This window comes from Helicoverpa zea, chromosome 2 (assembly GCF_022581195.2).
Source record: "Helicoverpa zea isolate HzStark_Cry1AcR chromosome 2, ilHelZeax1.1, whole genome shotgun sequence".
NCBI lineage: Eukaryota > Metazoa > Arthropoda > Insecta > Lepidoptera > Noctuidae > Helicoverpa > Helicoverpa zea.
The window spans coordinates 6,266,541-6,284,292 of record NC_061453.1 but is presented as its reverse complement, the minus strand read 5'-3'; the positions used below and the strand labels follow the sequence as shown (position 1 = coordinate 6,284,292).

Below are 17,752 nucleotides of genomic sequence, written 5' to 3'. Positions count from 1 at the left end.
GCTTGGAAACCCGATTTTTTTATTGTGCAAATTGTTACTAAGTAAATAACGGTAAGCCTAGACTCACCGTGACGATCGCATATCATACTAATAGTTATTTTATCAATATTTACTCTACGACCAGTTAACACCTTTACGCTAAAACAGTAATGTTATTTATTATGGCGTTCCTACAGAATATAGCAATATTGTGTTTTTTCCATTCCCACGTTGAACCGAAACGGTTCAATGGATTTCGATGAATGAGATATCAAACGATTCGTCATGACACTTGAGATCGACACTATGTAAGCGGTTTTTATCAATAACGTTTATTGGTACAGTTATCAATTTTTAGACCAATATCTTTTAACCAAGTGCGATTCTGAAGAAGTTATGAATCGAATAGAATTTGAAAAAGTACCAATAGCATTCAATGCGGACAGTAAAAGCAGTTGGTATTTCCAATAACAAGATTCATGCATGGAGAATATACTTGAATGTCAATTGTAATCGTAAATTGATTGCCACAAAGTGTGGTTGTTCAAAAATGCAAAAAAAAACCGTGGACATTTAGTTCCAGCTTGATACAACGGTTCTCTGTGCGATTCGTATCCTGCAGAGATAAACCAATGAACGTAGCTAATGAAATAATTTGGGCCGTTTTACAGGTACCGTGGGTATTAATGTTTCTTTCTTTGAAAAACGACCGTATCGTTATGTTGGAAAAATTAACAGCAAACGGTAGGAATAAAACAACAGTTAGTGCCGCTTACAATGGGAATATGTAGGTATAAGAAAACTATAAAGACTTTGCGATAAACCGTTTTGCGTTACTGCCGATATTTTTACAATAGAATTCCAAGTAATCTTTCAGATTTATTGTGAACATATAGGTTTATGTTTCTATTTGCAAGTTTACTATGTCATGACCAGTATAGGTATTGCATTACAATTGGAAAAATTGTCACCTTGAACTTTCATTGGGTTAGATACGCATAACGACTATAAACCTAGAATGTAATGCCAATATGTACATTAAAATAAGTGCACGCAGGGGATATGGTTGACAGTAGACATGTTATGGTAAGAAATATTATCGTCCAGATGTATTATTGTAATATTTGTTACAGTTTTGTGCTGAACCCTCTGACGCCAGTGCAAGAGACGCGCTGCCTGCTGCAGAATGACACACAGGCCAACAACCCCATGGCCACTCCTCAGGTATGTTCCTATTAATGTTGATAATACTATAGATACTTACCGCCGTTCAACCAACATACGACTGATAATAAGATCTAGGAAATTGAATTGATTCCAAAGGCATCTCCTATTTCCCAGCTTAATTAAAGTCTTGTCCGCCTAACGTTTAATGTACTTATCATTCTGAAGTTATGTTTACAGCAAACCTTATTTATTGTCTTCATAATCTCAGAGATTTGCTTTGTCTTCCTTTACGGTGTAATAGATAACAATTTACGTATTAATAGCCAAATAAATTTATCTCGGTTATCTACCGGCATTCCCTCAGTACTGCCAATTAGCCGACCGATGCAGAGATTGGATTAACAATTCAGATTAAATCGGTCAACCAGTCCCGGGGAAGCTAACTGGCCAGCCACACTACATTGTAACTGTTCAGCTAAACGTTAGACAGTTTAATCGCTTTCAGGCCTAATGAACGATGCCGCTAATAAATATACGATGTTAAACGATGCGGCTCGCCACCGGCCTCCGCTTTGTTTATTTTGAACGAATGAAACTGAAGTGAAAATACGTGCTGATAAACAACGGCTTCGAGCAAATGAGCATTGTTCGTGTGGGTCTTATTAGAACGAGTCCTTTGCGTTCGCGAGGGTCGTATTTCAAATCGTAATGGGCTCATTTTATCAGCATACATTATCGTAATGATAGTGCGAGGTGAGATGAATGTGCGTTTTGGTGCAGCGCTCGGTGAATACGTACTACATGGTGAAGCTGCAAGTGCGCACGGAGAGCGTGTGCCTGCGGCCCTGGGCGTTCGAGCGCGTGCCGGGCAAGACGCTGCGCGGCCTCGACAACACTGTCATCTACACGTCCACCAAGGAAGCTTGTCTCGCCGCCTGCCTTAACGAGGTACTCTATTTATTCTAAACCAGCTTCAACTATCTTTCAATCGTGTTCAGCGTATTGCTGCTTTACATTCTCAAACTGTAACGAATGTTCCTTGACTATTCCATAGACAGTTAGTAATTTAGCACCGAAGATAACACATAAGATTAAAAAGATGCAATTTGTATATTTATTATTCTTAAAATACTGGGGCAATAGGATTTTGAGGACGCATCATAGTCATAGATTATTCAGTTTCCGTTAGATGTCTTTCAGGGCGTGTCGCATTTCTCGGTTATCTATGAGGCTTTAAGAAAACATCGCCTCCACGCTGCAATTTAGTGTTTATCTATTCAATTTATATTTATGGTTTCGCCCTACTTGTAGTGGCACTCAAGATACCAACAAAATGATAGGGGTTAATTTAAAACAGTCTCAATAATAAACTTATTGAAAACTACTGTTGCATTGTATCACGCTTTAGCACAAGCATTCATTATTTAAATCGATAGTACAAGCAGATATCTAGGTAAATGAGAGGTTGTGATCTGTGCATTATAATCTTCTCATTTGTGCATAAGTTGATTTCCAAGCGATATTTGCATAGTGGATAATGGTGGCACATAATTTAAATTGCACATTCGATATGTATTATTAAGGAGCACAGAAATATGGCTTAATTGGTAGTGTAGCATTCAGGGTGGTTTATTCTATATTGGTCTGACCTTTTGCCATATTTGTTGTGGGTACACCAGTTTTGTTTTTAATTAAGTTTTTGTATGTTCTATATAGAAAAAGTTCCCTTGTCGTTCGGCGGAGTACGAGTACGGTAGCATGAGGTGTTCTCTGAGTGACTCCGACAGACGTACAGCGCAACACTTTGTGCAGCTCGTGGACACGCCCGGCACCGACTACTTCGAGGTAAAACACATTAAACGCAGCTCTACACCTATTTATTATACACAAACTTATTTAACCTAACATGCTCTCACTTTGTTACTTTGTATGTAAACCTCATTTGACACCGGCAAGCCTTTTAACAGAACAAGTTAGCTTTAAAGTAGAATTCTGCAATATATCTGAACTCACCGACACATTTTGATTATAAAAGCAATTCCACCCGACATCTTAAAATAAGATTCCCATTCCTCACAGTTTCCCATATTTTGCAATAGATAATACAAGAAAATAGTCGTGTTAAAACTACTTACCCTCCCAGCTAATTTATTTCATACAAGCTTAAAATTACTGGAAGTGGCGCTTCGGCCCTGGCTTCATAGAAAGCAATCACAAGAGTAATGCGGTCCGTTTGAAAATAAACATATATTCAGTTAAGGTTATTACCATTGTTGTGTGTTATTTGACGTGATTTGGTCGGTGTGTGGTCGTGCAGAACCTGTGCCTGAAGGCGTCGCAGGCGTGCAAGGGACAGCGCGTATTCACCGCGCCGCGCATCGGCGTCGCTGAGGACAAGGTGGCTCAGTACGCTGGCCTCCACTACTACACTGACAAGGAACTACAGGTAACATATCACGCCAATTAACACCTTATGCCATTCATCAAAAGATACACTTTCAATTCAAGCCCCAATAATTGTGATGTCGCAATTAATATGGCGTGTACCGAGTCCCTATTTGTAACATGATATGCAAGATGAAAAAGGCTCGCTGATGACAGGCGCCTATTAGCGTTTGAGGCGGATAAGCGAAGAAATATGAATTGTTTTATTGTACCTTTATTGGTTTCTGCAGATGTTATCATGAGATGACTTTATGATTTCTATCTTGTCCCTTTATATGAATGCAAGATGGCTTGGCATTAGTGAGACTCGCTAATAAATTTAACTTGTCGCCTAAATGGGTTCCGACCTCGAGTCCATCCTTTTCCGCGTCCCACTGGTTTAACGAGAAGAGGCAGAGGTTAAATCGTGTGCACTTGTATATAATCAAGAAGGAAGACGTTGCAATTAACTTCAACTTTCGTATGCAATAGTTATAAAGTTACGACAGTGATATATCGCTTCTTGTTATAGATACAAATTATTTTATTGGTGGTGCATAGAATATAGCCTCTAGCTTCTTAGATAAGAGAAATTTATAAAATGATCCATGTTCGGAGATAGCGGCCATTTGCGTTATTTATTATAGCCATAGCATCACGCGTTGGTTTCGTTAAGTTTTATTGTCCTTTGCAATAAAAGTACAGGTGTTTAATAAATCAGCAACAAATTGCGTAGGTGCAACACGAACGTAAATAGAGGCTCATGAATCACTGATCGATGTTCTCATTAATATGCCCATCTATTTTGTATTCGATCAGGTGACATCCGAAGCAGCCTGCCGTCTCGCATGCGAAATAGAATCGGAGTTCCTGTGTCGTTCGTACCTGTACATGGGCCCCCCTCACTCGGCCGCCTACAACTGCCGGCTGTACCACCTGGATCACCACACCCTGCCCGACGGACCCTCGGCTTACCTTAACGCAGAACGACCTCTCATCGATGATGGAGAACCTATCGGAAAATACTTCGAAAACTTCTGTGAGAGTGAGTACCATTTTAATTAGAAATAGACAATCTCTAATTTAATTGCATGAAGCTAAAATGAGTGTCAGGTACTGTTGTAATTGCATCTACAGAACATAGTTACTATTTTACGAGTATCGTTAACTTTATTTAGATCCTATTTTCAAGAGGGAAAATGGAAAAGCATAAATCTTAAACGTGTAGTTTGCAACACTAACCCACTTCAAGTCTAGGCCGAAGCTATAACGATAACAACATTGTTTTATTTAAAGTTTTGCTATCGCGGCGCCGAGGTACACGCCGCAGTAAATTGTAGCCGACTAAAAACTGAATAAACTACTTCGATGTCTCAAAAAACTGCAGAACACGGTGACATTAATGTTTTATTTATATTTTAGTGTATTATTATGGCCGGTCGCTTATTGATAATGGGAAAATAATACTGGGTTTAAATTAAAATCTAGTAATGACTTCATATGGTCAATAATTACATGAATGCGCCGCTCTACAAGTTTCTGAGCTTCAATCATCTTAAAAGATGGAGTAATAATGAACGTAAAGGCTCACATACGTTTTTGTGGTTCACAATTTGATTTTAATTTAAAATTATAGACTCGGCATTGTTTCAACCAATAATTGAATAAAAGTAGTCGAAAGAGATAATTTTCTTGTGGCATAAATTCTTGTTTTATATCCAAACTGGATTTTCTCATGCGGCGCTCTTATACAGTTTTACAAAATGAATGTAATAATAATATCGTTACATTTCACTGGCCATACAATATTGTAAAGAAGGCCTTACGTAGAAAGTGGAAATATGCGCTAATGAATATATTTAAGATTGACGGAAACTCATACAATATGGCGTTTACAGCGGCTGTGGCGAATATAAGTTATAATTTGGTCGTACATTCAGCGGAAGCCGGCCATCTAGAACTGCATTACGGAAGAGATCGCGGCCGGTGCACTTTCCGACGTATTTATTGTCCGTACTTTCTGTTGATAGCGCCATATTTCTGTGGGAGGAGACCAGTCACCACTATGACGGAGAGCTCTCGATACCATCGACGATCTAACGTTAAATTTTATTCGACATCTCAAAGTTTATCTATATATTTACATAAACTACTTAGTTTAGATTACGATACTGAGAGGCAGTTCCAAAGCGCTAGTTTAATGCTATTAAAGTAACATCGTTAGAGCAGTTGTAAACCATAATGTTAATATTCATTTGAATGTAAATCATAGAACGGCAGTCTGTATAAATGGAATACGTGTTAGATAAGAAAGTGGAGTACGAATGTCGGCCTTGCTAATGACACCTTGCAATAATCGTTCGCAATTAACTGCGGCTGGTTGATGGAACATCGGCCGAGTTACGAGCGTTCACCCTTGCAGCCAGCGACGCGGCCAAATGTAAATAATGTGCCTACGTTACTGCCCTTTGCGTTACTCAACTAATATGCGACGCGAGCTTTCATTATTTAAATACTCAACACTAACAGTAGTCTTCATGGAATCTGATTCCATTGTGCTGTCAAAATGATCATCGTAAAATATAAAACTGCAATGTATGCCGACGTTAATACGCCATTAAATTCGCAAAGAGGCTATGATTAATATTTCTCACGCGTTAGCTGCGTGTCGTCCATACGAGCGTACGTTAAATACGTGAAAGCAATTTGTATGTCGATTTATTTTCCTAGAACGACTATGTTCGATAAACTGTCCCTGTATAAGGACGTCGATGTGAGAAACGATCGTAAGTAGCCTGTAATGCAATTGGCGTGAACGTTTACGTCATTAACTCAATAATTACTTCATTCCCAGGCTCAGCAAAAAATAACCTATTTAATGGCTAGTCCCGGCACTTTGAGAAGTTTACAAGATTCGTGATAAACAATGTACCTGCCTTGTTATTATTGTACAAACGCCGGATAATCACTTTACTGCATTCTCCTCATTCTAAGAATTTTGATGAACCTAACATATAAGATTACTTTTGCTTTAGGCTAAGACAATGTACGTAGGTAATCAAATGTACTGTAAAAGTTTACGCGCTGAAAAGGTTTCAAACATAAATCTTCATTTCTTTGTTCTTTAAAAAATATGATCTTCAAGATTTCTGCGTGTGCAGTGAGCATACTACGACTATAATTTGTTCAGTGATTTTAAATAAAAACCGCTTTACAAATCATATAGAAGCAATCAGTTACAATTAGCGTTTCACTAGCCAAATGCAATAAATCACGTAATTTACGAGCCTGCCTTTAAATCTGTAAGCTCAGGAAGCGGAAATCACTCAAAATGACGTATTAGGTAAGTGCTAAAAGAAAAGATGCAATTAAATTGCACTAGCACTGAATTGTAATCCTGATCAATGGTTTCATTGTCTTATTTGTGAATTATAAGTACACTTAGGTACAGCACCATCTCATAATAAATTAATTTGTTCTTTGTGTATATGATACGCGTATGCATTCGAAACAATATTGCATTGCTAAGACCTGCAAACAGTTTTTATCGAGAACGTAGTCAGCGCAACGTACACCGTCCGATACAGTTACGCGTCAGTCCGTATTAACGCGCTTTTGTAGAAAGCTGGAAATTATCAGCCATTTTTTATTTATTTTTAAATCGTTTTGCCACAAAATTGGATAAAAAAGGTTTACTTTCCTCCAAAAGTGTGTGATTACTTTTTTATTTATGAGACTTTTAGATTTGATATTGTTTGGGAAATAAGTATAGTGCGACATTAGCGGAGCGTGGTGATTTGCTGTGACCGACTTCTGCTGTGGTAGTGTCGGTTAATTGAGACTCTCATAAAATGGGACATTTTTTTTTTAACGACCTCAAAAATCATCAAATGACCCCTCCCGCTGTGGGTTAGCAGCGGTGAGGGAGTGTCAGACTCTTACTGACTAAAAACCGTCGTGTTCCGTCATAGGCCTTTTATGTACCAGGGCCGCGGTATCTCTTTCGAACAACCCGCAGCCCATGGGACATTGACTTTGCAATTCTTTGAAATAAAAACGCATTTAATGGAAGCGCAATCGTACATTTTATAGTTCAATTTTGCCGTTGCACAATCCACATGTTTTCCTATATAAATACGGCTATGAGTATCCGGTGAAGGATACTGCCCTATCACTTTAGCACCTAATAACTCTGTAGGGTTTTTATTCGGTATATATGCTATTACTGGAGCTCGTTAGTGGCCAACGGGATACGTATTTGCTAACGTCATGATCATGTTTTACGACGACGCGCCAGATTGATGCCGTATACTATCTACTAGATAACGACGCAGCTTCATTACTATACGTAACTCATTTGCTTAACTTAGCTTCTGTAAGATTGACTTAAATAAACAAACCTGTGCGTTAACGAGCTTTAGTGAGTGTTAAACCCACAAGGGACGTATTATTAATATTTTTTTAAACAATAAAGCGATGTAAATCTCGATAATAACGCTATTAGCGTACGCTAAAGCAACGGAAGTTAATTGTTAGACGTTGCTCAGCAGCTCCGGCGCAGTGATGAATAACTTCTCACCTACGGTAGTCGTGAGAAATGTCTGTATGCACACAATACAATTTTTTGCCACTTTATCTGATTTAACATTGAAGCAGAATGGTGTGAGCGAACATCTTGAATCAACCGTACTTCAGTACTTCGAGGCATTTAACTGTGAGAGGTTTATTATTAGTTTCTGATGAAAATGTCGGTAACATCAGTTCAGCATTGATGATTTGCATTATAGGTATTGACACACACTGTTTTCAAAGTTCAGCTGATGAACCTACTTGGCGCACGCTTAGGAGGAAAACGTGAATGCATTTCGTAAAAGCATTATTCTGTAGCTCTCGAAGAGTAAAGAGCATGAATCTTGCGATACTTGAAGTCTGAGTTCCTAACAAGACGTAAACACTGGCGAGTCCATATCTCACGCCACGCCGCATGCTGCAGGGTCAGGGTCAAAAGCGTTCGATGTACTTTAATCGAGTTGACTCGCCTCGATCGAACCGATACAATCGATTTGCAACTACGAGTACGGGAGATGATGCTGGCTGTTAAGAGAAAATAATGCTCTGCCATGTTGTTATAAGGAATAGATCGTGACTACATAGCTTATAACTTTCGGATGAAGACAGTAGACGGGTATTCACTTTTATTAATGTAAGTATTTAACCGAGCCTTATCGCGGCTCTCATGAAAACTTGTTTAGGTGAAATTTTCCTTTTGTAGGTAACCAATAGTTAGCCGCAGATACCTTGTTAAGGATAATTTCATGGCACAGCGTGCGTTCCGCTATAGGCGAGTGGGATGCCTGCTACTCGATTACGTAAGGCCGAGTTATGGCATTAAGATTGGCATCGTTCGGCTGCCGGCTCCTCATTGTATAAAGCAAAACACACATTATAATCAGCTACTCAGACATTTTCCCGCAATGGTACCGTTATATACAAACTCGATCTCGTACCTTCTCAATAATAACGAAACATAATTACGTAGATCCGAGGTTATCTGATGATCGAAATAATGAACTGTAATGGCAAACATTGTTATGCGTAATGTTGTCAAAGAAGAGTTATGACGCGATAGCCGGCGTGCCATAAACAGGAGCGTTTAAAAGCCATTGTCATTACATCACGATATCAATAAACTGATTCACCGCCATAAAAACGTCTCACGTCTGATGCACGCAGCTACACTAATATATTCGATAAAAGTGATATTCATTACAGAGCTGATCAAGCGGAACCTTGTTCGACGATGTCTATTTAACATTGTAATTGGTGTATTCACAGTGAATAGCCACACCGCCGCCGATGATACGTTAGCATAATTTCGTTAGTTATGTTTACAATGACAGAATGTGCCGAGTCATGATAACAGTCGCTGCATTTTGGTGCAAAAAGTAACAAAGAGAGTGGTATTGTATGCGGGAGCGGCGGAGGAGGCGGTCGGCGGCGTTCGTGCGTGCTCTCATAACGGTGGTCATACACAAATTGAATAGGATTTTTTGTGGCGCCCGTGAACTCGGCTTCGACGTCGTGCAGCCCTAAATCTTAGATAATGCCGTGCCGGATATAGATCACCAGCGACTTCTTTCGCAAAATCAGTGAAAAAATATACAATTTTAATGAATTGCACATTATATTATTAGAATTAATATATTTCTGGACATCAAAATTGCATAAATTAGCGAGTGAATCATTAAGAAAAGCAGGTCTTGGAGGTCGTGTAATGAGGAAACGGCACAACCACTAGAAAGTTCAACAGCCACACACCGAGATTTTAATGGCTAATGGAATTGTCAATTAGTTTGAGATGCATGGTGTATTGTAAACCCACGTTTAAGTAGAAATTCATTAGTATTTCCATTTATCTGAGTGCGCGATAGGCTTCTAAGTTTACTGCGTAAGTGCCTAGTTAGATTTTACTTTTACGATGAGTCGTTAGGTACAGGCTGCTGATGTTTGGATGGCTTTATGCCAAAATATTTGTTAGATATTATCATGTCAGTTTTTCATTAGAAGCGCGACGTTTATAGCAGTTGTAGTACGAGTATAACGGCCTTGGGCGGCCTTGCGCGCGCGCGGATACATGCGGCCGCCGCGCAGGTCAGCGCCCGCGCACCGCATGCTGCTAATCGAATAGTTAATTGAATTTATGCAACGTTTTAGACAAATTGGAAATAAATGTTAGGTACACCGACACGTATACAGTTTCATGACTAACACTGGATTGAAGACTTGAAATGTGGTTTCAGTAATTGCCATTTTAGAAAATAGCACGCTGTCCGACTTCTTGATTCACACAAGATTTCACATCAGTCTAATGACTTATCTGTGTCGTCTCACTGAAAACGATTTCCTTATCTTATTAGTTCGGCAGGTTGTCTGGCATGGAAACCATGAAGGTATGAGTAAATAGGTAAACAAGTTTATTACTGGCTTCGACAATCTAGTGGCAAGATAACGGCATTGCTTCTCAGTAACAAGATTGCATACGGAACCCTGTCTTGATATCCAGTGGGACCGTTATATCCTTAAGCGGACACTTCCGAACATGCGACCGCTTCAGACTGCCTCAATGCCACATTTTTTCTAGACTCCGCTATGATATCGTATGGTTAGCTTTTTACATTAATAAATATTATGACGCTTCTATAGATATAAATATTAACGCATCTTGTTAAGATTCTCTCGCGATTGAAGGGAAATCAACCAGAAGTTGCTGTTGAAAATTCAAAGTGGAATAAAGATGCTTTTTTACTTTCTGATTTGATATCAGCTTCCACAAAGTGTTTTGAGATTGCTATCAGAGTTATTTTGTTCTTATAAAACGACTAAGATCTCATTGAACGCGACCACGTCTAATCTCCAACCTAATCTAGCGACAAGCTATGAACAAATTTAGCCACAAACGAAAAAAGGAAAACAACTTTGGATCTCATCTTTTTTTGTAAAATCGAGACTCTATAAAAAGCCAGCCGAAGCCTACTTACGAAATGTAGGTAAGTCGGAGAAATTGGTGATAACTTTTCGGTTACTTCTTTGAAGATATACAATTGAAGTCCTAGTTTTGCAATCTGACAGTTTCTTTAATTGTTATCAAAATATACCTATGTGGTATCCCCTTATGTTTGTTGAGGGAAATACCGATCCTATTCTTTCACTATTACTCTTCTCGTGATTTTTTCAGCGAGCATTAAGCATTTTTAGTATAAGCACTAAATAATCACTAATTAAGCACATACTTAGGCAGAATTACCGCATTGTCTAAGCTGAACATTTATTAAAGCGAGCGTGGGAAGTTGTTGATAAGTTTTTATAAATCGTTGAAGCGTTGCAAATATGCTGGTCGTCGCTGCAGCGGTGTCATCGACTTCGACCACTCGGAACAGGCACGATCCGCACAATGATTACATTTTATAAATAAACTTATAACTTTTGCAGCTTTTGAAATTAATAGGTACCCAAAAAGATTATATGATATCTCAATCGAGGAGCATCGGGTTTTGACGAAACAGTCAATCATAGTGACAAGTGACAAAATGACAGTAAATGACTTCTTTAGATGTCTCATTATCGTGATATGATCTGCTGCGATAGAACAAGAAGACTCAATTCGTCATTCCACGCAGTTATAAATGTGTTGGGTCTAAGGAACTTCGAACTTCCATTAAATTTTAAGTGGTTCTAACTCCCTCAACAGTCAGAAATGTAACAATTGAGTTATGATGATTGAAATCAAATATATCAGCTCAAGAAATGTCAGACAGTCTATTGTAGCACCATTTCTTTTCAAGCCAGGGAGTCCTGCAATTGATTGATATCACAACAGCATCATTAAATAAAGATGATGTGAAACCTGTTTTAAAATGGCCGAGGTTAACAATACTTTTCACACGTGCTTCGTGAATCGTGCTAGGCCACTGCTCTTAGTTTGCATCTTGGTAATTATTGTCAGTAGTACCACCATAAACGGCCAACGACGTTTGGCGACGGATAAGCCGTGGGCGAATAAGAGGTTTCCTTTGTCCAACACCAGCGGTCAATGGCCCAAATCTCGTTTACGTCACCTTATTATTGGCCGGGCGATGGTCGTGAATGTATCCAGACATTGGCACCGTGCTATCGAATTGATTCGGAACGGTTAAGACGCCGATCTTTCAGATATTGTTCTACTATTGTATTCTTAAACCAATTTCAATTTCTCCCACGTCTGCCGAATAAAGAAATCTCTCAAGCCACTAAGTACATATCAAGGAATTATTTCAAAATGCAAGAGCAAAATGTTTAATAAGCAGTTTTGTTCCAATCAAAGTAAAACTCAATACTTAGTAATTTCCTTTACCAATTAAAAGATAATAAGATTTAAAAGCAGTACAATTTTTATGAGTGGGAACGAACAATAGATTCTAGGTAATGAGAACATTCAATTACTAATCATTTATTGATTGCAAGTTAAAACCAAGAATAAGCCTAGCTACTCAAGTAGCTCTGCCTTGCGCGGGAGAGGGGACGGTAATTGCACCAACTAGGTTTGATGTACGGGTAGGTTGCATTTAGAATCACCGCGTACAGCAGTACCTTGTAGCAATCTTGATTCGATTATTATAATACAGGCAGTGCACGTACGTTTGCCTCTGCCTAATCAGGGGTTCGCCATGCGTACAGACATGCACCCGGGACTCATGCATTTATTAGGGTTTATTAACCAACGACTATGTAATTTACTGCATTCTTGGTTTTCTATTTGTTTCTTCAATAATCAAGATGTATTTATGTGTTCATTGCAGAGCCGCCTAGCAACGCAAATCCTCCTGGAGAGCTGCCTGTAACGATTGAGCATCAACAAGATACGAACATGTCGAGCAACTTGACGAGAAACGATGCCAATTGTGACAAAACTGGAACTTGCTACGATGGTACATCTTGTTAACACATATAAATTGTGCTTCAGTTTTACTAGAAAACACTTCCTTCTACATTATCGCTTCTTGTTTTAGTTTCGGTGCTTTGCAAGGACACTAGGATTGCCGTGCAAGTGCGCACTAACAAGCCATTCAACGGACGTATCTATGCTCTGGGGCGCTCGGAGACTTGCAATATTGACGTTGTGAACAGCGACCTATTCCGACTCGACCTCACCATGGCTGGCCAGGACTGCAACACTCAGAGCGTCGTAAGTCATTCTATAATACCGAACTGTTGAAAACCTCTGTCAGCTAAACTGTTACCTAACATTTGTTTTTATTTAAGACCGGAGTATATTCGAACACTGTTGTCCTGCAACACCACAGCGTAGTGATGACGAAAGCGGACAAGATCTACAAAGTCAAGTGCACATACGACATGAGTTCGAAGAACATCACATTTGGAATGGTACCAATCAGGTCAGTGGGACGTTCACATCGTATCGCTAAATTTTATCGTGAGCTGCTTTTCCAATCTCTACAACTCATTCATGAAGTGGGCAAGGTACCGCAAAAATGCAAAGTTAGAGAATTTACCGTATAATTTATTCGTCCGCGTCAAGAGACAAGTAACCTACGTGATATGTTACAGTAATATGAAAAACGGGGGCTATTTCGACATGCCTCCATGCCAAGACGATTTAAAATTCCATCGACCTAATATCGTTGCTGCATTGTAAACACGTAACAATTAGATTCACATCAGTAAGATACGGCCGGTGGACGTGATGAGCAATTTAACACGAACATCTGTTCATACATACGTATTCCTAATGAATTTAGAAAAGTCCGATAGTATCTTCATAGCCGTGGATAGGGCTCTATTGTGGCACTCTTGCATACATGATGATACCCACACGGTAGGCAAGCATACCGTGTACTTAAGAGAAACGCATATATTATTATTGTCGTAGTAGTTTAGTCGATATAAGATCCTCAATAATTGGTAATTGATGGTAACAGAGACCCGGAGATGATTTCCATCACTGCCGCGCCCGAGGCTCCTCCACCACGTATCCGCATCCTGGACGCTCGCCAACGCGAGGTGGAGACTGTACGCATCGGAGACAGGCTTACCTTCCGCATCGAGATCCCCGAAGACAGTAAGCATAACAACAACGTAACTTTATGTACAGTTTATGGAAATTTTGCGCAATTTCTGACGTTTATCTGTTAATCTTTCAGCTCCTTATGGCATCTTCGCCCGCAGCTGTGTCGCTATGGCTAAGGATTCTAAGAGCACTTTCCCGATTATTGATGATGAAGGGTATGTTTTCTTCGTGAGCATTTTTTTGAGGTATCGTTTTCTGTTCATCGTACACTCTTGTCTAATCTCTTATTGTTATTTAGATGCCCATTGGACCCGTCAATCTTCCCAGCGTTCACTCCCGACGGCAACGCTCTCCAATCCGTGTACGAAGCGTTCAGGTTCACTGAATCTTATGGAGTCATCTTCCAATGCAACGTCAAGTACTGTCTTGGACCTTGCGAGCCGGTAAGTGCGAGATGAATCAACCATTTGATGGAATGGGTGTTTGCGCTTTTTTGTTCAATATGACTATTAGCAACGGTTAATTCTGTTAGTCACGCTGAAATTACGCAAATGACACGTCGTTTAACATTTCACGTTTTTAGGCGGTGTGCGAATGGGGTCGAGATTCTTTGGAGTCTTGGGGCAGAAAGAAGCGTTCGTTGCCCCACAACGAGACGAGCGAAGCGCACAGTCAGGAGGAAGATATGAACATCTCGCAGGAGATCTTGGTTCTAGACTTCGGTGATGAGCGACAGAGCACAGACTTCCTGCGCTCCGACAAGCCGGGTGGTGTGGCGTCTGAAGCTAACTTCGGAGGTAATTATTGAGTTTGTTTGCCTCATTTTACTCTCAGCCTCTCCTATCTCCTATCTCCTCAACAACAAAGTGTCATCACACGACTGATTGATGCATATTAATTTCTTCCGCAGAAAAAACAGTAACGATCGTAGAGCCGTGTCCCAGCAAGGCGTCGGTGCTGCTGCTGGGAGTGGCGTGTGCCCTGCTGGTGCTGCTGTACATCGCGACCATCTTCTGCTACTACATGCGCAAGTGGCTCGCGCCGCCCAAGCACATGTCGTAATTACTCCTAACTTTAGAGGCTATGTTCGCGTTGTCACGACGCTAGGGACCCACGTTCCAATGTGTCTTGTATTGACGAACATGTGATACAAATGACTGACGAACACAACATAAAAAACAACGTATTCTCAGACATCCGTCCATTTAGTATAAGTTCCGTGAATATTTTCGTGGTGTATATGTAGAATTTGGGAAATGATTTCTGACGCCTAATATTTGGTATGATTGTTGTAACCACCGCGTGATTTGCATTTAATTTAGAAATAATTTATTGCATTTAGAAGCATTTATTAATTTTAAGTAGGTGTATGAGTAGATCAATCACCTTATAAAATCTTACTAATTCCCTTAATACTGCAGTTTAAAGGGTAATGAATTATTGCATTTAATTAGATAATTTTAACAGTATAAGACAATGCATTTATTATGAGGTATAAGATAGTTGACCATTTTGTACAATTTTTGAGTACTCATCATATCAGTAGTTACAAAATAATGTTTGGAATAATCCCTGAAAAATGATTAAGATTTGCTATTCATCATCAATTAGTTTTAGGGGATTATTCTGAACCTACTACATTGGTAATTTAGATATTAGGACAATTAATTATTGTAAGAGTAATAATAGTCACAACTATTTGCATTTTTTGTAACACTATTATAATCACATTATTTCATACATTTTTATGACAGTTTGGGGTAAAAGTTTTTATATAATGAAACATTCTAAAACAATTTGTAAATATACTGTTACCTTAAAGACTTTGTGCTACAATGCTTAGTATGACTTTTGAACTTTCAGTTGGGTTCTGAAGAAATATGTAACACACTTTGTACCATTGTGTTTGTGTACAAACTGATGTAGATGTGTTTCTCCTAACCCAACTTGAGACTTCTTCTTTATTTATTTAAATTAATTTTTAATTTATCTATTTATTTTACTTTTCATTTTAATTAAGAAATGAAATAAACTGTACAAATTTATCTTTTTTTTTTATTATGTACTTGCCATCCAAAATAGTAAGGTTATAATAAATACTTACTAACACTATCACTAGATCAATTTTTCCTAATAGATTCTAACAATTCAGATATAAAGACAGGTAACAATGTCAAACACTAAATATGCATTTTTTGCTAAGCACTTACGTTATTTACCAGTAGTTTATTATAGATACTGCTCAAGATTTCTTCTTGCATTTTTGGATCAATATCCTCAGTTTCACAGCCAAATACTTTGTTAAAGCATTTGAGGAATATGGGTGTAATCTTCTCAACAGTGCATTCTATTCCCGATTCTTTAGTTAGTGAAGTGACACCCTTATCTTCTATGCCACAAGGATCAATATTGTTAAACCATGACAGATCATTGTCGCAGTTGATCGAGATCCCATGAGTTGTCACATACCTGGACGCATGGATTCCGATGGCTGCAATTTTATTATCATCTACCCATACACCAGTGTATGGAGAGCGGGTTCCCTTTATTCCTGCAAAGATAAAATATTGATCACCATTACATATGGGTACATAAAGATTTGTAAGATTATAAAACAAATTGAATAAGAAAAAAAATCAACATACCTAGCTCACTGCAGACATTGATAACGGTTTCCTCCAAGCTCTGCACGTACCACTTCACACTGGTTTTGAAGTGCTTCAAGTTTATTACAGGGTAGGCCACTAGCTGGCCAGGACCATGAAATGTTATGAGTCCACCACGGTTCGTCTTCCTGAACTCTGCTCCAAGACCTCGCAGTCTCATAATTTCATTGTTTGATGTCTCATCTCTGATTCCTAAGAATAGAAAGGAGGCAATAACAGTACTTTGATAGATCAAAACAAAGTCTTAGATCATGTTCCTAGACGGCTGAGAATATAGTTTTAGGTTATGTTATGATTATTAGTGTTTCCTGATAAACTTACCAACAGTGAAGACTGGTTTGTGTTCCACGAGCAAAAGCGTGTCGTAGTTACCGTCTTGTCCCTTCATTAAAGCATCCAAGTGCTTTCGGGCGACTGCTAGTTGAATTTTTAAGGCAGTGTCGTAACTCATCAAACCTAGTTTCCAAACTTTAACCATTATGAGGCGTATGAGAAGTTTAATGCTGTGCTAGAAATTTTATTAATAATTTTTTTATACTTTTTCTTTTGCAATTTCAATAGATTTTATATAAAAACAAAAACAAATCACAACTATGACGTTTGAGTGACATTGACATTTCAATCTATGAATAAATTATTGTTTTTTAATTGCGTTCAATGAAATCGATTGTTTTTCATTTAAATTTCGAACGGGAAAATATGTGTGAAAAAAATTTAGGATATATAAAAGAAACAAAACTTTTGCAAACAGGAATTCAAAACACAATTTTATATCATTGATTTGTTTTATAATATTTAGCGATACTACTGACATCTATGTCATAAAATAAGAACTAAAACTATTCAAAACGAACAAGAGATGGCGCTATTAAAGAGATTAGTTCATATAAACGTAGACAGATGTCGCTTAATTCATGTGAAGTTCAGCTACTGCATAATAGATGGCGCTGTA

At 38.7% G+C, this 17,752-nt stretch overlaps 2 protein-coding genes across 2 annotated transcripts in view; one reads left to right on the top strand and one right to left on the bottom strand.

Moving 5' to 3' along the window:
- Nucleotides 1–16,179, top strand: part of LOC124640927 — a 48,959-nt gene extending 32,780 nt beyond the window's left edge. Inside the window, exons 5-17 of the mRNA XM_047178893.1 lie at nt 1,113–1,203; nt 1,927–2,094; nt 2,863–2,991; nt 3,464–3,592; nt 4,390–4,615; nt 12,906–13,034; nt 13,116–13,291; nt 13,369–13,502; nt 14,046–14,185; nt 14,268–14,349; nt 14,433–14,577; nt 14,718–14,931; nt 15,045–16,179. Of these exons, the coding sequence (XP_047034849.1) occupies nt 1,113–1,203; nt 1,927–2,094; nt 2,863–2,991; nt 3,464–3,592; nt 4,390–4,615; nt 12,906–13,034; nt 13,116–13,291; nt 13,369–13,502; nt 14,046–14,185; nt 14,268–14,349; nt 14,433–14,577; nt 14,718–14,931; nt 15,045–15,196 (1,915 nt within the window). The 3' untranslated portion in view covers nt 15,197–16,179. The remainder of the gene's footprint in view (nt 1–1,112; nt 1,204–1,926; nt 2,095–2,862; nt 2,992–3,463; nt 3,593–4,389; nt 4,616–12,905; nt 13,035–13,115; nt 13,292–13,368; nt 13,503–14,045; nt 14,186–14,267; nt 14,350–14,432; nt 14,578–14,717; nt 14,932–15,044) is intronic.
- On the bottom strand, nt 16,170–17,412 carry LOC124640937 (putative lipoyltransferase 2, mitochondrial). Its single transcript, XM_047178905.1, has 3 exons — nt 17,122–17,412; nt 16,780–16,992; nt 16,170–16,685 (listed from the first exon to the last, which is right to left on the bottom strand). Exons 1-3 carry the CDS (start codon nt 17,276–17,278, stop codon nt 16,333–16,335), a joined length of 723 nt encoding a protein of 240 aa, XP_047034861.1. The 5' UTR covers nt 17,279–17,412; the 3' UTR covers nt 16,170–16,332.
- Between the last annotated feature and the right edge of the window lie 340 nt (nt 17,413–17,752).